General features: G+C 46.9%; 1 protein-coding gene across 1 annotated transcript; it reads right to left on the reverse strand.

The window, feature by feature from the left end:
• Nucleotides 1-131: 131 nt before the first annotated feature.
• Nucleotides 132-22,519, reverse strand: Cep68 (centrosomal protein 68). The gene is made up of 7 exons (NM_172260.3): nucleotides 22,402-22,519; nucleotides 14,981-15,333; nucleotides 12,291-13,793; nucleotides 11,561-11,683; nucleotides 9,101-9,197; nucleotides 3,519-3,689; nucleotides 132-2,576 (listed from the first exon to the last, which is right to left on the reverse strand). Exons 2-6 carry the CDS (start codon nucleotides 15,290-15,292, stop codon nucleotides 3,523-3,525), a joined length of 2,202 nt encoding a protein of 733 aa, NP_758464.2. The 5' UTR covers nucleotides 15,293-15,333; nucleotides 22,402-22,519; the 3' UTR covers nucleotides 132-2,576; nucleotides 3,519-3,522.
• Between the last annotated feature and the right edge of the window lie 357 nt (nucleotides 22,520-22,876).

Consider the following 22,876-nt stretch of genomic DNA (forward strand, 5'->3'; position numbering starts at 1 on the left):
AACTCCTCAAGTCACCAGGAATTGGGTCAATATCTTTTATTTTTTTGTAGCTGTTGGTTTTTTGTCAATATAAAGGGAGAAAGAGTTCATAAACTGTTTTCTATCATAACTAAATGATACAACACCAATATAGGATGAAATGGTGCCAAGCACTTTAATTTTACACAGCAAAAGTTGTTCAAACTGTCAGCTTATTCTGTTAGCAGAAAACATTACATGAATTTATTTTTAATATAAACATATTTACAGACTAAAATTCTAGTGCTCTTTCCCCACTGGCAGCAAGATTAGGGCTTACCAGACTATTTCAGCATGCTTCACTATTTGGTTTCATGTATGTGCTGATAATTGCTGTTTTAGAGTGGGAAATAACCCATTTTTCAAGTATAAATATTTCAAGACTCTTGGGGGCTCTAATATGTTCACATAATAGAAAACTGTCCCTTGATATATTTTAAAAATGACTGCCATAGAGAAACGTGCATAATGAAAAGCACTCTCTCAGTTGGCCACGGCTCCCCTAAGGTCCAGTGCTCTTTCGGACAGTTCCCTCAGGCTCATATTTGGCCACATCTTGTACCACGATGTCATTTTAAGTTTCAAAGCTGTTTGAATTATCTTGTTTTGTGCTAGAGCTTCACTGTAGACCTGTAACAACCCTGTCTCAAGATGCTACTTTACTGTGAACTCTGAACTTTAAGGGACCATTTATAAATTCTAAAAAGGCTATTTGAGTCTAGCCTGGCCACATTTACAGATGCAAATGGTAGTGACATCCAAGGCTGAGACATTTTAGCTCAAACATAACACACACCAGAAGATAAAACAACAGTTGTATTGATATTCCTAAATGGCATTCACAGCCAAGGTCAGAGTTACACCCTTTAGTTACAAAAAGTCTATCTTCTTGTTACAAAGAGGATGAGCAGAAGCATAGAGCATGTTCGGGCCAGTATTGTGTTGGGAAACCATGCTCACTGTCAGTTGAATCAATTGTAATTATACAGCAAAAGAAGAGGAGTGCCCCATTTTGCATTCAGTTGGAGCAGCTGGCTAGCTCTATGAGTCTCCTGACTTTCATGCTTGACAAATGGCTTTAATACCTGAGGGCTCCTTTAACATATTGGTGGGAAGGCAGTTTAAATCCACATGAGAGGTAAGATGTGCTTTTGACCAATTCTAGGTTTTATAGGATATTTTACATTTAACTTAAATTATTTGCTAGAAAAGTTTTGTTTTAGCCTCTTGAAAGCACTTTATGTACCATGTACAGTATAAGAAATAAGTTTAACTTAGAGATGGCAGAATAAAACTAATGTGAGCTGGTGCATGACTTTAATCCCAACACTTGGGGAGGCACAGGATCTCTCTTGAGTTTGAGGCCAGCCTAGTCTACAGAGGGAGTCCCGGTACAGCCAGGGTTCTGTTACACAGAGAAACCTTGTCTCAAAAACCCAAAAACAAACCAGTAACAACAAAACTCTTAATATGGATCATGCCCATAAGCATTATGGTAAATCATGCTGTGTAGCATCAGGCATGTAAAAATACTGTATTTTATGCATACTTACTGAAGAATCTTTTTTTCCTTCTTCTTCTTCTTCTTCTTTATAAAGCCCTGGCAGCCTGGACTCTAATAAACAAGCCAGACTGTCCTCAAACTCACAGAGCTACTTTTAAGTACTAGGATTAAAGTCATGTACATGCTTATCTAAATAGCTATTTTTTTTTTAAACCTGAAAAGCCCACCTTTGATACTTTGTGGAATTTGTGGTAGCCAACATACAAACACTTTGCTTGGAAAGCTGTAACTGATGCTTTGAACATATGGACCTATGATAGGTCCATAGAATTCTTTTCTTCCTGACAAGGCACAACTTCCTGTTCACTCCCAAACTACAAAGACTCCCCGCTTTTCATCACCAATGGCTGCTTTAATTTACGTACGCACAGACCATGTGGCTGTCTCTACCCGGCCCAGTCCTCTGACTAGTCTTCCAAGGGGAAGAGAACTGTGGCCTGAGATCCCCAGAGGTTAGCACAAGCATGCAGTTCAGAAGCATGGCAGGCCAGCTCCTGAGCATTCTTGACATGGTTGAAGTGGAGACTGACCACTATAGGTGGCAACTCCTAGGACTCTGTAGAGGTTCTCCCGACTTACTAAGGGTGAGCATTTCACTCTACAGTTTTGGCCACTAACATTTTCTCTCTTAGATCCCATCCCCCTGTATGCCTGAGAATCCTAAGTACGTAGAACCTTTCTCCAGCAGCTTTCTGTAAATGGCCTCAACACATTTTATCTGCTGGTTTTTAAACACGAGACCCACAAGTCTTAATATTTTATCAACTAATTATAAAGCCACATAATTATTGTAGAGAAGCACCATAGAAACGGCCTTAATTTTGGAGGGATTCATAGTAAATGAGGGCAGTGACTCAGGATCCTTCAGAGGCGAGAAAGGCATCTTAACGTGTGTTCAAGTTGATTTCCTCCCCTTCCTTAACTTCCATGGCTCTTACAAGGAGTTCTTGAGTTTTCTTTCCAGCTGCCATCTCGCCAATGACTCCACCTCTGCCTGAATGAGAGGAGAGCAAGGTTACAGCCTGCTGCAGAGGCAGCAGTGTGCTACCACATGTACTCACACCACTCACATCACTGATGCAAATGCAGGGCCCCTTTACTACTACTATTTTTTTAAAGATGGTCTGTTGAGTAGCTTAGGCTGGCTTCTAGGAACTCTCATGCTTCAGCCTCTAGGTGAGATTACAGGTCTGCATCACCATCCTCCCGCTGCTGGAGTCTCTGCTCTTGACATATTTCCAGCATTTGCTCACTGAGATTTATTTGATAAACATTTTGTAAGAGGAAAAAAATCAGTACAACCTGTGATTCTGCCCAGGATAGGTACCAGATAACCCTGCTTTTTTCTTGGGCTTCTTCCTATCTCATTGCCAGTTTGACTTTCTAAAAGTTGTATTTAACAAGTAGTATTGATTGTTAAGTCTGTAAGATGTGTCATCCCCCAGTCTTTGGGGGAATGGTGTGGTATGGAAGATCTGCAAAGGTCCTTTGTAGCATAGCGATCTGGCAAGTAACTGGGTTTTTGTAGACGTTTGTGTTGTCAGAGATGCTTGGAGACAGGTGCTGAGTGAGTTGAGCAAGAGAGCCTGTAGGACAGGGACAGTCTTGAACGCAGCCCCACACTGGAGAGAGTAGCACTGTAAGGATTACTGCTGCTGTCTGCTGTGTGGTGTAGCAGTAGAGGTAGAGAACACCGTATGGGAATGTGGGATATGCAGCTCAGCAAGCACATGTTAACAAGACACTGGAAAGAGTGAAAGACCCACCTTCCTGGCCAGGGTAGTGACTCCTTCAGTCTTCCTTCAATACTACATTTGTTTCAATGAGTATTACCCCAGCCAAGTATATAAGAAGTAATTATTTACTGGGACAGCCTTGTGCCCTTGTTAGCACAGTGGTTGGACAGTAAGTCCTCTTCTTGGGTTTCTCTACTTACTGTGTTAAAGCCCTTCATGTGGGTGTTCTGCTGCTGTTGGCCTGTTGTCAGGGATGAGGGTGCAGCCAGCCAACATGTCCAAAGAGGCTAAGATAGAGTCATAAAGATGATCTGCACGGCTCTCCAGCTCACCAGACTGCTTTGCAATCCTCTCAAGGACATCCTTTAAAACTAATGGTCAAATTATAAAAAGGTATAGCATTTTGCTCACATAGGTCTGTAAGTTTCACAGTGACTCCTCCCTACCCTAGCAGGGTCTCATGTAGCTCAGGCTGACCTCTAACCTTTCTACTTGAACATGACCTTGAACTTTTTTTTTAAAAAAAGATTTATTTATTATATGTAAGTACACTATAGTTGTCTTCAGACACACCAGAGGAGGGCATCAGATCTCGTTACAGATGGTTGTGAGCCACCATGTGGATGCTGGGATTTGAACTCAGGACCTCTGGAAGAGCAGACAGTGCCCTTACCCACTGAACCATTTCTCCAGCCCCGACCTTGAACTTTTGATACAGGTATATACCACAGCATGCACACTACAGTAGTTTATGAAGTTCTGGGAACTGGAGCCAAAGTTTTATGTAAGTTAGGCAAAACATTCTAGAAACTGAGCCACACTCCCAGTTCATTTAATCTTCTCCCTTTAAATAGTGATGTTCCAAAGGTTCCAGAGCTTATGTAATGTATTGGGGAAGTTTGTGGACTTTGGGGGGTAAGAAGGATCAATGACCAAAACTGGAGGAACGATTAGAGAATAGACTATGCATGTCTAAAGAGGGAGGCGCTAGGATTAGAGTACTCAAAAAGGCTGGCTGTTTTCTTTTGTTAAATACAAAAGCTGCTTGCTTCCTGTGCTTTATCAGCTGGGTTAAATGCTCCCGAGCTTCCTGCCTGAGAGCAACATCTGCCAGCAGAGGATAAGAAAGGGGAAGTCTTTGTTCTGCTCACAATGTGGACTCGATGGGGCAGGAAGGGAAGGAACTGGCTGGGTGTGTTGAGGTCAGCCCCTTAGAAAGCCATAGTGAGGCAAAAGTGCTGGCCTAACAATTTCTTGGAGCTGGTGGCAGAGGAATGTTGTCAGGGTGGCTGAGCCAAGCTCTGTTCAGTCTTTCCGTGTGTCAGTGGAATTCTGGGGCTTTTTATTTGAAACTTTAAACAGGTCAGGGAAGAAAGGCTAGAAAGGGTACAGGTTTCTTTTTCTTAGGATTTATTATGTAGTGTTCTGCCTGCATTATGCCCGCAGACCAGAAGAGGCACCAGATCTCACTGTAGATGGTTGTGAGCCACCATGTGGTAGCTGAGAACTGAACTCAGGACCCCTGGAAGGGCAGACAATGTTCTTAACCTCTTGAGCCATCTCTCCAGCCCTTTTCCTGTTTTTGGTGTGTGTGCGCTTTAATTTTACACATACATATGGGGGGCTTCATTTGGTGTAATTCCCACGAGTCCCAGTCACATGACTCATAAGCAGTTGAGAGTGTAGAACAAAATGTCAGCCTAAAGCTGGGCGTGGTGGCGCACGCCTTTAATCCCAGCACTCGAGAGGCAGAGGTAGGCGGATTTCTGAGTTCGAGGCCAGCCTGGTCTACAAAGTGAGTTCCAGGACAGCCAGGGCTATACAGAGAAACCCTGTCTCGAAAATCCAAAAAAAAAAAAAAAAAAAAAAAAAAAAAAAATGTCAGCCTATATTTCTGTAACTAGGTCAAACTTCCTTTGGCAGGGTGCTGACATAGGGCCCTCTTGGTGGTAGGTAGGGGCAAGCCTTAGTCACTCCTGCAGTTAGACTTGGAGCCAAGTAAGAAAGCAGACTCGGAAGAAGCAGGATGGTATGGCGTGTGTGCTGACAGGATGCTTCTGGGAAGAGGAAGTAGAAAGTGTTAAGGGTAACTTGAAACTTGAACAGAACAGCTAAGCGTTCCAGTTACTCCAGGCTGAGGGCTGGGAGGGTAGCAGTCCGAAGGTCTGGGTTCATATCTGAGATTCAAAGAAAACCAAAAGCCTCTTCTAAGAGGCCAGGCTGACCCCTAAGTCTCTTCTCAGAGTAGGACAAAGTGGCTCTTGTTAGCTTACTTAAGGCAGCCTTCCATTACACATGGCCTCTGTGAAGAGGCCTATAATGAGCTCTTTCTGCTCAGACCCTGTTTCTTCAGACCCTGGACAGCAGCTGCAGGTTTCTCAAGCCCCATGCTAAGCTTGTTTGGTAAACACCAGTGTAGTCAGAAGCAATAAAGCTTGCTATATCAAATTTCTGCCTTAATATAAAACTTGAGGCTGGTGTGATGGCTTAGCAAGTTAAGGCTTGCAACCTGAATTCAATCTTTAAAATATGTATAAGGGTAGAAAAGAACTAACTACCTGACCACCTCCACACAGATGGGATGGCACAGACACAGACAGACAGACAGACACACACACACACACACACACAACTACATAACATTCATATACAAAACAATAAAAACATAACCATTAAGGCTTAGCCACAAAAGCAACACCTAAAAATCCTATGTAAGAGAACACAGGAAGAATTTCAAAACAGGCCTTCAGAGAAGCAGGGGAGACAAAGGGCTCATTAGTTCACACTGGTGCAGACCCGTTCGTGGTTGCTCTCCATCAAAACCTCCCCATGTATTCACTTCCCAGGGTACAACTGGCACTGCCTGGAAAGGTTCCAGGGGTCTGAGGGCTTCTGTGCTGCAAAACATCTTGCAATGCACAGAAATACCCCTAAAACAAAGAGCTACCCAGTTCTATATGGCAGCAGTACCAACCCTGAGAAACCTTGTTCTGTAATTTTTCCAGTAGGCACCTGCCATCACCTCTCACAAGGTTCATCATGGATGTGTATGACATTTAGTTCCCATGTAAATCCTCCCCCTGGAACTGAGGCATAATATAACTGGATTCTTCCAGCACCTACCTGTCTACACAACATTAGTAACTACTAATCAGTCAATTTATGGATACATATGGGCATCAGTTCTTGGCAATAAGCAGTTAAAAATACTCTTGAAGTTCTCATATTTTGCTCAATTTGGAACTTATCCTGCAAATAGGTTTGAGTCTGGCTTGTATGTGACTGTTACCCTGACCCCTACCAGTTCAGTTCTCTACTACCACCACCACCTGCCCCAAACAGACAGCCCTGGCTGTCCTGGAACTTACTTTGTAGACCAGGCTAGCCTTGAATTCAGATCTAACTGCTTGTCTCCTGAGTGCTGGGATCAAAAGCATGCATTACTGTGCCCAACTCCTGTTTAATTCTCAAAATCCATTCATCCACCCACCCACCCATCTATCCATTTGTGAAATTTATATAATGTATTCTGATCAGTTCCCCACTCATTCCCCTAATAAATCAAATTCTTTAACCAGTGTGTTCCTGAAAACAAACTTAACTTTTTTTTTTTTTTTTTGACATAGGAGTCCAGGCTGATCTGTAACCCGACTGCTAGGCAGCAGCAATAATTGTCTATAGCCAATGTGATGCCTTTTTTTTTTTTTTCCTTTGGAGAGAAACCCTTACCTAAAGTAGAGAACATAGAGCAGAGAAACCTGCCAGTTAAACATGAGCTAAATAGGAAATTTGAGGGCTTACATTGATTACCCCAGCCACAGCTAAGGACTGCTAGATCAAATTCTAGATTCTTGGGCCTGATTTTGAGAGAACTAGCTCTTAAAAGTAGACCTCTTATTTCTACACCTGTGCCAAGCACACACACCTGAATGCACACATCACACTTAACGCAGAACGTCACCAGAGACTGATAAAAGACTGCATTTCTTGGGGTCTGGCAAGATGGCTCAGAGATGTGCTTGCTCTGCAGCCTTCACAGACCTTGATACATGGAAGCCATATAAAAAAAGCTGAAGGAAGGGGTTGGAGAAATGGCTCCAAGGTTAAAAGCACTGGCAGTTCTTCCAGAGGTCCTGAGTTTAATTCCCAGCAACCACACGTGGCGGTTCATAATCACCTGTAATGAGATCTGGTGCCCTCTTCGGGCCTGCTGACATACTTGCAGGCAGAATGCTAAACCTTAGGGGGGGATAAAAAGGTGACTCAGCAAGATGGCAGGCAGTGGGGAAGAAGCCAGGGGCTGCATGCTTATGCCTCACAAACAAGATGGAAGAAGCCTCACACACTACATTAAAAAATTATTTTTTAAAAAGAATATGTTTCTTGTAGGCTTGGTGCCTGATTTGTAAACTTACTTTATGCCCATAACTCTACCAGCATAGGTTAGGGACAGTGATGGAAGGGAGCCAGCAGGTGTTCTTTATAGAATTCTCTTAGGTGGTGTGCATCTTTTCTTGCAATAGAAAAGGAAAGCTTTGGCTAAGTTTGAGACTTGAAGCACGAGGCTAGAGATGCAGCTCAGTGGTAGCATGTATCTTGCATGCTCACAGCCATGGATTTGATCCCTTGGTAGTAGATTCAAGCAAACAAAGGCAAAAAACAAACAAACAACAACCAAAAAAACTCAAAAACCCCACTCAAGACTGGAGAGATGGTTAAGTACACTTAGTGCTCTTGGAGAATACCCAACTTTGGTTCCTAACATCTACCTGGAGACTCACAATTACCCTTTAACTATAGTTGCAGGGCATCCAACACCTTCTTCTGATCTCACATGTTCCTGCATGCATGTGGTATACATACACACTCAGGTGCACACACATACACATTTGAAAACAAAGCACTTCAAACAAATACAGAAAGACGTGCATGGTGCTAGAGGTGTCTCAGTGATTAGTTTAACAGTTCTTCCAGAGGACCTGAATTCATTGCATTGTACTGCTAACATCCCACTGTAGCTCTAGGGGATTTGATGTCCTGGCCTCCAAGGGGACCTGTACTTATGCACATACCTTTACAGAGATACAGCTATACTTAAAAATAAAATCTTTACGGGGGCTGGGGGTGGGGCACTGGGCATGGTGGCATAGCCTCTAATCAAAGAAAGCACTTGGGAGACAGAGGCAAGTGGATCTCTGTGAGTTCAAGGCTAGCTTGGTGAGTTCCAAGATAGCTAGGGCTATTATATAGTGAGACTCTGTCTCAAAACAAACAAAAGACATTACAGGGCCAGTACAGTATGTCTTGTAGGTGTTGCTGCCAAGTCTAATGACTTGACTTTGACTTCTGGAACCCACATAATACACAGGAATTCAAATAAACACACACAATAAGGCTACCAGGAGCTAGGAGACTCTGTCTCACACAATCAGATTGCAGCCATGGTGGCTCAAGCCTGTAATCCCAGGACTCAAGGCAGAGGCAGGAATCCTTAGAGTCAAGGCCGGTGAGTTCTTGGCTACCCAAGCAATAAGAAACTAAAAAACTACTAGTGTTAATAGTCATCTGATTAAAAGACGGATCAATGACATAGATACTTCAGAAGCGGGTATTAGAAAAGGCTAACAAATCTATGAAAAATACTCAGTATTATTAATAATGCGGAAAAGACTAGTGATTCATAATCTTCAGTTAAAATGGTGGTGGTGATGGTGTCATAGATAAGTAAATTTTGTGTATTTGAACATAATAAAACAAACAAAAGCTGCTCTTGGTTACCCACCTGGGGTGTTATCCAACAGGCACTGAAGAAGAATCTCTCCCTTCTCCAAGACGCTCTCTGTCAGGGACTGATGTTCGTCTACATCTTTCTTAAATTGCTTAAGACATTAGGAAAACAAAAGTTTTAATACTATTGCCTGTAGAAATCATCTAAGATGAACACTGTACCACTGGGTTACATTAGACCGAACATGGAAGACAGGTGACATGCATTCAAGAATCCCTCAGTGGTCTAGTCTATTGTCAGCTTCTTTGAGCCTATAGGATACATTCATTGTTTTTGCTTTGTTTTTTGAGGCAAGGTCTTGATTTGGCTCGGGCTGGTCTTCTAGAGGCTCTTCAATTTCCCTAGTGGTAGAAGTATAAACCTGCACGGTCAAGCCTAGCTCAATACAAGATTTTCCCCGGAAGAGGCTGTCCTGAACAGGTGGTCCCACTTTGTATCCTACTTGATGGTGGTGGTGGTCAGACGAATGGGGTTGACAAGATAAACCACACCCTTAAAATGAACAGGGTAGGTAAGAACTAGAGCAGCAGTTTGCCACTGCACTGACCATGCAGAGCTGGAACCTCTCTATGCCCCTCTGTTCACCTCCATGCAACACCTTCGTTCGCATCAGAGTAGCTATTTTCTGAAGAGCTCATCCCAAGCAAGTTCCTCCTCCCAGCTACAAGGCCTTGATGATTCTTATTTTCTTTTAAGATAGGGTCTCACTGTGCAGTGCAGGCTATCCTTGAACTCACTGTGTAGACCGGGCTGACCACAAACTCATAGAGCTATGCTTGCCTGTTTGCTCAGTGCTGAGATTAAAGGCAAGGGCCACCACTGTCAGCTATGGCAATTTTTTCCAAATCTTTCTTTAGCCACTAAGAACTGGATAGGATTGAACCCATGACATGGGACAGACACCACTGGTTAGTATTTTGAAAGTGTTCATTTTATTCTTGGATTTGTTTTCCTGTCTTACTCTCCTGTGCTTAGCAGTTTAGATGCTGCCTTGTCCCTGCTGCATTAAGATGAATGAAGTTCCAGGCTAGGAGAGGAGAGTCCGAGTGCCAGCTAAAATGTGAGCACACGTAAGTGCGAGCACTCAGAGTCGTGCAGCATTCTGAGAAAGTGTCCACAGAGTACTCTCACTGACTCAGCTGTGTACACAGAGGCCTAAGCTGGACCGATATGCAGGAGTGACTCCTGGCCCATATCCTAGCCACCTACAATGCAAGTCAAGTCAAGACTCAGAGGGTGTTATGAGGGCTAAAGTGGAGACTGTTCTAAGTCTATCTGACTTGCTCAGCTAGGCCAGGAAAAGCTACTGAGGTAAGTCACATAGAGCAATTCCTCTCCCTGGGACTTCCCGGGTGGACACTCCACGCACACAGGCACAGTGTGCTTAAATTGAGAGAACTTCAGACTCAGCCTTGCTCGAGTTTCTCTCTATCTCTACACTCTATCTAATGCATTCCTACCAGGGTGGAACAGCTGGCTAGCCCAGGCTAGATTTTAGTTGATTCCAAGACAGAAAACAAAGGCCTTCCTCTCCAGATGAGGTGTGGTGCCCATGATGCTGAGTCAGAGCCTGGTAGTAAATCTTACCCTCTCCTGCTTGGAGAAGTGTTAGGTTTTACAGATCTGTGTTCCTCTCTTCCTATCCAGACTAGCAGCAGGTCTGGGCCATAAACACTACCCACCAATATGTGATCAAAGTCAGCCAAGGTTAACTGAGGTAGCAGTTACTGACTTACCCTCCAATTCAAAATACCTTTTTCTTTTTTTTTTTTTTTTTTTTTTTTTTTGTTTTTTGAGACAGGGTTTCTCTGTATAGCCCTGGCTGTCCTGGAACTCACTTTGTAGACCAGGCTGGCATCGAACTCAGAAATCCACCTGCCTCTGCCTCCCGAGTGCTGGGATTCAAAATACTTTTAATCTAGTATCAAGTTAACTAAAATTCACAGGTGTGAAATAACAGACCGTAGTAACAAAAAGGCAGAAATAAAACCCAAAGTCTCACATCACCTTGTCTGTGCCTGGATCCCAGTAGTTTCAGCTCAACCCCATAAACACCAACACAGTCCAAAAGAACTTGCGGTGAGGCTGGCACGTTCTGTGTCTGCACTGCCTGGTGTGGTGGCCACTGCATAGCTGTGGTGCTCACCCTAACTAATTGTCATACTTGATTAGTGTCTGTAAATCAAAGCCCAGGATTCTAGCCCTGAGGGATCTGCCAGAATCCCATGCAAACTCCTCTAAAGCATTCTGGCTCCAATGTATGTAATTATCCTCTTACCTCACTTAGTACATTTTATAGTGTTCAACACTGAGAATTTGAAAAGGACATCTTAATTCGATTTATCAGATAAAATAGTCAACTGAGCTACAAGACTCCAGTTACTTGAGATTTTATTTTGTAAAAGTGACTTAACTCCCATCCCCGTGGATAAACAAGCCAGGACTACATATTACCCTGTAAAGCTGCAGAGAAGACTTGAGACCTGTAAGGCTGGTCCTGGGTGGAGCACTGAGGTCAGCAACATCTGTGACATTATACAACCAGCAGATCAGCTCTTCCAGCCGACAGCAAAATGTCTGTGGAGACAAGAACAATTGGTGGGCTGGACTGAGCTCAGTGATGAAGTCTGCCTACTTCAGGCATGTTCAGGGCTCAGTACAACAAGAGAAGTCTACATGGCACATCTGACTGAGCTGCTATTTAACTTGTCCGAAGGCTAAAATTACCAGCATTTTGGCATACAAATTTTCTAGAGTTTTCTTTCAGATGGTCATTTGTCTCCACCTCTATCCCAAGACTCCAGGTTTTCCTCTGCCAGGATAATGAATGCCATAACTGGCTGTGCCTCAGCCAGATGTGATATCAGAACTAGGCTCAGAATGCAGAGCCCTGAAGGTGAGAGTGGAACTAAGGAACAAGGGCCGTTACCGACCACTAAACTTTCTCTGCAGAAAAGCAGATGCAGGATGAGTGAGTAAACTAGTAAAACTGTGGATCAGCCTCTACCAAAGCACACGGAACACTGCTGCTGCGTTACCTGATTTCTCTGCCATTTTCTTGCAATCACTAAAGGAGAACGATACCTCTAATTTGGGGTCATATATGTTGAGGGTGCCGAGACATGCTGTTGGTGGGCTGGGGAAACATCACTCCTTCCAGAAGATTCTCCGTGAACATTTTTACCTGCACACACTGCACTAGAGAAGCTTTCTCCTGCTCATCTGTCGTCCTGGGAAGTGTCTCTCCAGCTACTAGCTCGGAGAACAGCCGCCTGTCCGTCATGGCTTTTGAGGCGGGCTGAGTTTTCAGTGGTTTTGAAGAGACCCCGAGGGTCTGGTTACTCATCAGACTACTTTTGCCTCTAGAGTCCTGGGGCTGGATAGAATGCCTGAAGCAGGGGTTCTGGCCCACAGGCCCTTGAAAGGAAGTTCCAGAAGGATGCTTCCTGTGGCTGGAGTCCAATGTGGGGGAGGCTGGCTTGTCACTGTCTGAGACTTGTAGTGAACTGTGTTCCTCAGCAGCCCCAGTGTGTAGGTTCACAAAGGAGGGCCTGGCACCTGAGTAGGACACCAAACTAGAGACCTGAGTCAGCCTGGTGGGCAGAGCAAGGTACTCCTCATCACTTCCCACCTCCTCTTCTGATGGCCATCCAGGCGTCACACAGGCCGGGCAGCTAACATGCTGCCTGCCTCTCTTCTGTCTGGGAAAGGGTGGCTCTTTCTCCTTCGTCTTCAGCTGGGGAGAGCCCATTCGGAGGTCCTCACCTATAGGGAGGCAGTCCTCCGCTGTGCCCCTCAGGGCTGCCTCTCTGTTCTCCCAAGAAGCATCTTCAGTGCCTGGGGCTCTAGGGGTTGATGCAAGCTGGTTCCAGGATGACAAGCTTGTGCCACCCTGTTTCTGGAATATTCCCAAGGGCCAGCGCTTAAGACATGACTCTCTGGCTCCAGAAAATGGCAGAGTAGGCACTTCTGCTGATGAGCAATTGTGGGAGACATTAGTGGGTGACTTTAGAGTACTTGCTGGGGAGACAGACAAACTGTCCAGATCTACACCTGAGTCCTGCAGAACAGGCTCAGTCAGGACATGACTTTCAGGTTGCTTTGGGAGCTGAGGCCCAGGCCTCAGTGGGTAAGTGTAGTCAAGCAGATCTTCATACTCTTTATTTGGGTCCCAGAGTGCGGAGTGGCGGTTAGGGGAAGGAGGCAGAGAATTTGGCAGCGCACAGGCCCAGTATTCTGCCTGAAAGGAGAGGTGTCTCTTACCCAGGCCTGTAGCATCACTGCCAGAGGTCAGAGGCTGTGCTGACCCCTGGAGCGGAGGCCCTGCCCCCACCACAGAGTGGGCTGCCTGGGGTACAGTCAACTCGGGAGAGGAGACATTGGCAAAAGAGGCCCTCTGAGGTCCTGCCTTCTCTTGGTGATCCTGAAGACTGCTGCCCACCGAGGAGGCAGAGATGCTTCTGCTAGAAAGCTGAGGAGCACCTGGGCTCACCGTGGACTTCCACTGTGGCGGGAGAGGGAGACCTGAGGTGTGTGGTTGCTGGCTGAGGCCCAACACCTGAGATGGATCAAGCGTAGCCTGGAAGTCTTCACTGTCAGCCTCCTGTCCTGAGCAAACAGTTATAGTTCCAAAGACTTGAAGAGCTGGAAGTAGGTCCTGGGAGGCAGGAAGCCTGTCTTCCTCCATCTGCAATAACAAGGGGGAAAGGGCACTGTGTTGAAACCAAGCAGACTTCTTGTTTCTAAGAACAGTTTTCTTCACAAGACTGGGGGGGGGGGGGGAATAGGGAAGATTATCAATGAAAACGAAGTTGGTCTAAGGATCCTACGGTTAAACCGACTGCTTGGTATACTAAGAAAAGGAAGACGAGCAGAGCGTTCAGGGGATTTCAGGGTGCCCGCTGCTAGTGCTTAGTACCGAGACTCATCCTATTTCGGAAATCTCCTGTAATGAAGCCCTAACCACCTTTTCCTAAGTTACTTAGTCACTTTGTGAGAGGAGAACTCAAAGACAGTTCTGCCACCTCTTTGACTATGGGTCGTGGCAAGTGAAAGATCTCTCCATCACCACTAACCGTGGGGGTAGGGTGGGTGTGCCCTCTTCAGTTCATGCCTCAGTATACTCTGGCAAAAGGAGTCCCTCTTCACTCTGGACCTTCATCTTTAGTGAGTAACTCACCACAGAAGGAGACAGGGTAACTAACATGAGGCCTTAGGACCAGACTGACCTGATGTTAATGCACTGTTTCTACCGCCTTCCGTAAGGTACTATTCTTCTCACAGGACGGGGCTCCAAAGACAGAGCCAAGGGCCACAATGCTCAGATCAAAGCTGTTCCTGCGCTGAGGTAGGCTGAATATAATCGGTTGCCAGAGCCAGGAGGAGCAGTCTCTCCCACTACAAGGGCTTAAAAGATCCAGAGCCTTGCACTGGCCTTAGAACATGGGGGATTCCCTGGCCCACATGGCTCACTAGAGAGGGCGCTGCCTTGTCCTCCAGTCATGGAGAGCAGAGACAGCTGCGCACGAAAGGAGCGTCAGGTTCTGACCAGTCCAAGAGGATTTGGTCTGGGAACCCACAGCCCTCTACCAAGTCTTCCCAGGGTCCCCTAGAAGCTTTCAGATCACTAAATCAGAACCAGGAAGGGGGTGGGGGGGTTCCCTTGTAACGAGACCCCTGATCCACAGTAGGTTCCTGGTGAACTTGTCACTGTCCTTAAGAGGTCCTCAGTGACTCTTTGGGAAGGTTCAGCTCTCCAAGAGAACCTGTATAACAGCCCATACCTGGATCCCACAGCTCCCACCTTACAGTGGCCAGGACAGAGGTTAACAGTCAAGGAAAGGACACCCCCACCTCAGCTCCCACCATACTTACTTGGCTGCCCATAGAGTGTAAAACCTCTCCAGTGCCCACACTGGCAGAAGGAAGCGGGCCTCTGAGGGGAGGCTTAGACCTATCTGCTACTGGTTCTTTGCTGGCAGTATGGACCCGTGACAAGAAAACTCCCGAGATGCAGCCAGGGTCAGCTTCAGCCCTCCACAGTGGCCCCCCCTCAACACCCAGATGTAGGGGCTGATCTGGTTCAAGCCCTGAGGGCAGCAGCTTCCCAGAGTTCCACCTGCCACAGGATGGGACCTTTGTGTTGACAGACACTTCTGCCTCAGCCTCATCTTCACTCAGGGCCATTGAGCCTCCTCTATCAGGTTTCCTTTGAAGCCTTCAGGAACCTACAAAACCAGAGAAGGAAAAAGAAAAACAGATTTTCAGCCGGGCGTGGTGGCGCACGCCTTTAATCCCAGCACTCAGGAGGCAGAGGCAGGTGGATTTCTGAGTTCGAGGCCAGCCTGGTCTACAAAGTGAGTTCCAGGACAGCCAGGGCTACACAGAGAAACAGTCTCGAAAAACCAAAAAAAAAAAAAAATGTTAAAAAAAAAAAAAGAGAAACAGATTTTCTTGATGTGTGCATCAAAATCTTGATTTTAAGTGAAAACACACTTTTCTGGCCAAAGGAATAGTGACCATTTCCATGGCCACGTACCAAGGTCTGACTCGTCCTCAGCCCCAGACGCTTTCAAAGGGAATGCCCAAGTATGACTCTGTCCTCTGTAGTTGTGGTATTGTCTCCCAAGAGTCAGGACAGGTGTAACCAAGCAAAAGACTTGGGCAGCCTGTGCTGCAAAAAAAAAAAAAAAAAAAAAAGGCAGCAGAAGAAAAAAATGTATAAGCCAGCTGATCTGGGAGGAAGACCACACCCCAAGGCCATCTTCCTTGCCTGGAAGCTGAAGGGACAGGAAGCACACAAAGAAGGTAAGTGCAGGCTAATGGGTGTGACTAACACCCTGACCCTGGCTGGCCTGAGATGCTTTTGAGTGCAGCTCTACAGGTGCAGTTCAGGAAAAGGCTTGGGCCCCGTGTGTGTCGTCACCTCTTTACCTCAACCTCATTAAGATGTCCAGCTGGTCTTTGCCAGGCACAGCCCCCATAGTGGTTCTCTTCAGCCAATGGCTTGTTGGTTAGCATCCTGAGTCTGGGTCTGTCCTTTCTACCCCAGAGGATAGCAAGTTCAGGTAGCCTAGGACCTCACTGGGCTCAGGAGGATGCTTCGAACTATTTTTGGTGGGAGGAGACAACCAGACTATAGACTGGATGGGGCTTCCCATTCTCTGACCAATGACCAGAAACAGATCAGCGCCCCTTCTCAGGCTGCTGTGGTGTGTGCCGTAGAAAGCCGGGTGATAATGGGGTGAGTTCATGTGAGAAAGCAGAGCAGCCCAGGCAGACTGGTGAGGGAGGAGCTACAGAACAGGAGCTCCACACAACAGAGGGAAAGCAGGCTGGCCTCAACAGGCCAGCCAGTGCTCCTCCTGCCACTGGGGGGCCGACAGGAGGAGATCTAGCCTGAAGGGCATGCACGTGGGTACAAGGCAACAGTGCGCACGGAGTGTGTGCAGTCACCTGCACTGGGACTAACCTCAAAACTAAAACCTGGACAGGAACAGCCTCATTTTCCTCAGAGACTAGAAGCTGACAAGGCAGGTAGAAGTGGCCTCCTCAGGCTCATCCTGTTTGGCTTTCACACTAGGAAATGCAACTCAGGTAGAATATGAAATTCCTGCTCCCCCTTAACTGGGCACGTGTGGCTCAGGCCATTCTGACAGGACTTCAGAGAAAAGCATGCATTTTAAATGCAGCCAGCTCACTCTTGTAAGCGTCAGACCCTTCAGGGCTAATTCGACCCCACCTGTTTTCTGTTAGGAACAGTGCCTAACCTTTCACATAACAAGCCAAGTATTTCCCACTGAACAGTCCCACAAACACAGGCAAGCAGTATTAGTTTTTGTGTGACTCCTATCACTTGATACATACACAAACACAAGTTTCTTTCCACACCTATACTTTAAAAGTGCTGAACAGGGCAAGACATAGTATTCCAAACCTTGTCTCTCCCCACCTCAAAAGAAGCCCCCCCCCCCAGGAAATACCCCAAAACAGCACTAGGGATTGAACCTAGAATCTCAGAGCTCGTCTGGAGATCTAAGGGCAGTATAGCTCCTGGTATATCCTTGATTAGTGACCAGTCCTCTGTTAAGGAAAGTTATTCCCTTCAACTGTATTGATTTCCCCACAGGCTTTATAGCAAGCAGGAAAAAAGAAAACAAAAACAAAAAAAACCAAAAAAGCCAAGAAGGGTGAGGTTAGAATGAAACCGGATCACTCAGTTTTATTATAACTGGCACTGGACTAGGACTTCTAGAGTCTGCCCCACATCATTTTACTTTAGGTATATTTAAGCACAGCACAATTTTGGAAACAAAGTTTCCTGGTAACAATTAACTTCAGCCCCTGAATGCAGCACAGCTTAAGGAAGGCTCACACTGAAGCTCTTTACAAAGTCCATATGGCTTCAGCAGTAAGCTGGGTTCTTGTTGCCTCAGAAACAGTGCCCAGGATAAGGGTTTAGGGAGAATGACTGAGGTAAAGATAATGGCTGTGGGTGTCGGGACTGGCCTGGCTCTAAGATAACTGAGAAGTCACTTAGGCTGTTGTAATGCACAAGTGATATCACGCATAAGAATGGGCTTTACGGCTGAAAGCAATGCTCAAGATTTAGGGGGAAGGGTCTGGAAGACAGCAAGGGATCACCAGGCTCTGAAACTCCATCACTCCTGGCATTCTAGGCAGAGCTGCTACACACACCTCACTCCACTGAAGAGGTAAGCTGTGTGCTTCACTGTCCTGCCTTCTCCAGTGTGTATCTGTGTGCACAGGCCCTCTACACCCAGCCAGGATGGACACACAGGGGAGTGAAGAAGACAGGGGTGTCTGCCTCCCCAGCCAGATGCACTGAATCCACTCTGGCTGTCAACGGGGAGACACATGAAGCTGGACCCCTCTCACACCTCACATCTACAGTCGTCTGCGTGCTAAGGAGCCAAGTCTAGGACCCAGCTCTTGATGAACCAAACAAGGATCAGTAAGAGCACAAGTCCAAAGGCACCCAGAGCCAAAGAGGGTGGGCGAGGACCGGGAGAGGGAGCGGCGAGTTCTGATGAGAGATTTTCATGGAGCCACATCCTCACCTTGTGGCTCCTTAACAAACTGCACGGACTACTTGTGTGTGTGGTGTGTTCTTACTGATCCTTGTTTGGTTCATCAAGAGCCGGGTTCTGGACTTGACTCCTTAGCACGCACACGATTCGGGAAGGGAGGAGAATCTGGCTGCATGAAAAGACATGTAATAAAAATGTGTTTCTTTTTAAATGAGCATTCGCACCCATAACACATAAGTAAATGTAATAAAAGTTTTTCTTTTTAGAAAGGCCTGAAACTTGGGGATTTCCACTGAAATAGTACTTCTAAAGATAGAATATATGTGGTTACTCTCCCAGTTCAGAGAATCGAATTGTTTACAATCTGATTATGAATCTGCCTACTAAATCACAGTCTATCCTGCACTGTCGTCTTGCCGCTCTGTAAAAGTGACTATGATGCTGCGGTTTACTTTGGCTCACAGTTCAAGAATGCAGTCTGCCACCACGGGGAAATCCTGGAAGGGGACCCATGGCTGCTGGTGACACTGCATGTGCAGTATCGCATGAAGTGATGCCTGCTTGAGAGACAGTGCTCACATTCTTCCTCATCATCCATTCTGGGGCCCCAGCCACAGGTAGGGTGGTACCCACCTCAATTAACCAAGTCTAACAATCCGTATAGATACACCAGAAAACTGTTTCCTACATGATTCCATATCCTGTCGGGCTGACAATAATAACCATAACTCCATACCCAAACACACTTAACCACTGTCAAGTCATGGCCTTCCTTCTTTTGTCCCCCACCCACTAATAGGTTCATTGCAAGATAACTAATGGAAAACACGTTCAGTCCAACATAAAAAAGAAAACTCACACTTTAACAGATCCAATACTGATTAAACATGTAACTGCAGGGGGCTAGAGAGACGGCTCTGAGGTGAAGAGCACTGACTACTCTACCAGAGGACCCAGGTTTGATTCCCAGCATCTACATCGTGGCTCACAACCACCTGAAATGCCAGTTTTAGGGATCTGATTATCTATTCTGGCCTCCTCAGGCATCAGACTCGCATGTGGTACATACATAGATATACATACAGCCAAAACACTCATATACATATAAAAAAAGCATAGCCACCACTAAGTCTCTTCTGAAACTCAATAAATCTCTGATGTGTAAGCTCCTATACAATAAAAAACCAAAGTTACATACTTGCAGCATCGAGTGTTTAGGATATACACTCCCATCCCCACAGGGAAGAATGCAGTGATAGCAAAGAGTACGATCAAAGCAAGACCAAGCGCAGGAGAGCAAACACCAACTCTTGCAGCTCCACAGGAGCTGGCATTTGGGACCCATAATGCAACACTTTGGGTTCCAAAGGGCTTGGGTAGCCCTGCCTTTCCAGATGCTTGTACCACCTCTCTTGAGTAGGCCCCAGTCCACACATGCAGCTTTCCTTTACAGATGTACCATGTTTAGTCATTGCCAGCATAAAAAGTAAACGCTGCACCCTGCTCCTCTTTATGAGAAAGAGCACAGAACTGCTACTCAAGGGACTACTTATCCTCTAGCATCTTCCAGGGAGCACCACAAACTCACCCTCAAACCTCTCAGGTAGTTCTCAGAGCCTGCAAAGGCTACTTGACCCATCAGCTATCACCATGTTCAGCACTGTGTATATGTTAACAGCAGGGGACACCTGACCTTTCCTGGTATCTGTTGAGTCACCCTCAAGCAAGCTCATCCCAGCTGCCTGCCTTCTTCCCACACATTCCTGTTTAGAGCAAATGGGAGAGGACTGGCAAGTTGGGGAGGGGGGGCACTTTCACTTCTGTCTAACTCATTCAAATAGATGCATGATTCACCAAGGAGCAAATCTCTGAACAACAAAAAATTCCCGTGTGATTCTTTAAGTAGCAACTCCCTTGGAAACAAATGCATGCATCCCAACTGTCAACATTTCTGTTCTGACAAGTGCTGTCTGTGTACCCATGGCCACTGACAGCCACCTGTACTGGCAGGGATGCCCCTTTCAGTTTGGGGCCTCAACAATGAAACGTCACAGGACTCACAGGTAGCGAGAAATGCCATAAATACCCAGCAGCAGATCATGTCTAGTAAGCAAGAAAGAGGAAGGGAGCGAGTGGGAAGATGGAGCCCAGCAGGGCTTGGAGCTTCAAGGCTTCTGGAGTGTCACAGTGGAGGTCACGCTAGGCAGGACGGCAACAGTGAAGTCCGTAATGACAAAAGAGAAGACAGACTTGAGCTGGCTCTGAGGCTAGCTTCAAGCAGGGTGGATATCAGGAAAACTGTGGTCACAGATTGAAGAAAGGAGACACGTTCTCACAAACTGCCCTCTCCCCACCACATGCAGTATGCTGCCTCTGACCTCCACACAAAATAACTGTTTCACATGATGGGGATTCCTGAGGAGAGCTATAGTGAGGGACAGATACAAGCGACACACACTGCATACACATATGAAAACTTCCTCTTTAGAATTAGCTTTGAGGTTTTATTTTTGTGTACATGTATGTTGTACCTACAGAAGTCAGAAGAGGGGTGGGTCCCCTGGGACTGAAGTTGTAGAGGCCAGGTTGGTGTTGGGAACTGAGCCTGGGTCCTCTAGAACGGCAGCCAGTGCACATAACTGCTAAGCGAGCTCTCCAGCCCCTATATGAAATGTTCAAAAAATTAAAATTTTTAAGAAATTTCAACTTTGTGGTCATGTGGGTGGATAGTGGTGGTGTAGTGGTACTGCCCTGACAGAGGGGTGGGCAGTGGTGGCCCAAGGCCTGGTACATATTTTCAGAGCCTCTTCCTGCCACAACAGGGTAAGGACTTTAAAAGCATAAATCTAAGAATACTCTCTGGGGTCAGAGCAGCAATCACAAAAGGTTTGAGGGATGGCCTCAAGACAGAAAGACAGACACCAGAAGAAGCAAGAGTTATACAGATATTTGGTAGTGGTACCTGGGTGGGTGGGTGGGTGGGGCATCTTAAGACAGGTCTCTGTGTTTATATAGCTCAGTCTCAGAGATCCACCTGCCTCTCTCTCCCGAGTGCTCTGGTAGGTCTAAGTATTTCTTCTTATCTTAGGTATTTTATAAACCTTGGAATTGGCACTATTACTCTTCCTAGCCATGTTTTTTTGTCCTGTCGTGCTGGGGCCTAAATTCCACTTTATAGATGAGAGAACTAAGGCACACGTGAATTTATCCTGAATTAGTAGTATGAAAGGGACTAAAGTCTGAATTGATTCAGAGAGCCCAGCTGCTTCCTTAACCTGTAAAAATAATCCAACAACTTAAAGGCTTTTAAAAGTTCCGGTTCCCTCAACGTTGGGCTTCACTTGTTCTTGTTTTCTTTTGGTTTCCTTCCCTTACAGACCTTTCATCCTGTTAGGGGGCGGGGAAACCACTTCATTGCCAACCCAGGCCCATATGGGCTGCCCAGAGAAGGGTATGTTTTTCAGTTGTGGGGGTAGGGAAAAAGTTTTTAAAAGCTTCTGTGATGATGTGAAGCTGGGTTCCCTTACACCCACTGTTCCTAAGTGATCCAGAATTTAACCCAGTCCGCTGGAGAGAACTAGGTGAGTAGTGGCTTGTATTTGAACCAAGCCCAAAGCAAAAAGTGTCGCAAGCTGTATACCAGACTACCTCTTTCCTTGTCTCGGACCCCATCAATTCCCAGTAAGGTCTACTCTGCTCGGGCACTGGGAGTTTTTAGCTTTTATTATTATTTTTTTAATTTTTAATTGAATAAAACATGGTAATTATAAAATTACTAAGTTTGGGGCATGTGCTCCCGGGCTGCTGAGACTGGCTAACAGGTGACAGATGACAAGGGTAGATCTTAGAGATAAAAAGTGCGCCGCTTTGCTTTCCTCCTCCGGATGCGTTCACTGGGCCATGGAAGCAGCAGCCGTCCAGACGCGAGCGGCTGTGGCTGTGACCCGCCGGTTCTCCGCGACCAAGGTCGACGCGCGCACAGCTGCATGGGGCTGCCAGAGGTGCGGCCCCACGCGCTCTGCAGGCCGCGCTGGCCCTCCACAGCCTGCCCCTCCGCTCGCCTCCACCCGGCACGGTCCGCAAGATGGAGGCGAACGCGCGAGGCGCCCCCATCGCGGCCAGCCTTTGTGCCCTCCAGGCCGCGGGCCTCCCCCAGGGTCCCCCACGCGGAGCCCCGGGCACGAGGGGAATGCCCCGACTCGAGTCTTGGCGCCGCGACACTCGAGCCGGCCACAGCCTTTTTACCTCACTCCACACCGCCGCACGTCCCGAGCGACCCGCGTAGCTGGGCCAGGGTCCCAGGCGGCGACGACGGGGCCTCCCGCGGGCGCCCGCACTCCTGGGGAGGGAGGGCCAGGCGCCCGCCACGCCCTCCGCCCTTGCCGCTTCTCCGCGGAGGACGCCCCATGAAGCAACCAATCCAAACTCTCCGTTCGGATGCTTCACCAATCCACAGCTCGTATCTGCCATGGGAACCCGCCCCCTGCAGGACCCTGGCCTATGGGTGGCCGGAGCTTCTTTCTCCGCTGTCCGGACGCGCGTGCCAGCTGGGTGTTCGCGGTCCTGGCGTCCACGCAGGCCCACGCGGATAGCAAGGCGCGCTCTCCGCGGATCGAAGGCTTGCGGTGTTTGGGTCGACGTGCTCTCCGCGGCTGGGAGGGTGGTTCCAGGCTTGGTGCTCCCCTTTTGCGTTGTGTGGAACCCCCAGGGCATGTCCGAA

This window comes from Mus musculus, chromosome 11, assembly GCF_000001635.26.
Source record: "Mus musculus strain C57BL/6J chromosome 11, GRCm38.p6 C57BL/6J".
NCBI classification, from domain to species: Eukaryota; Metazoa; Chordata; class Mammalia; order Rodentia; family Muridae; genus Mus; species Mus musculus.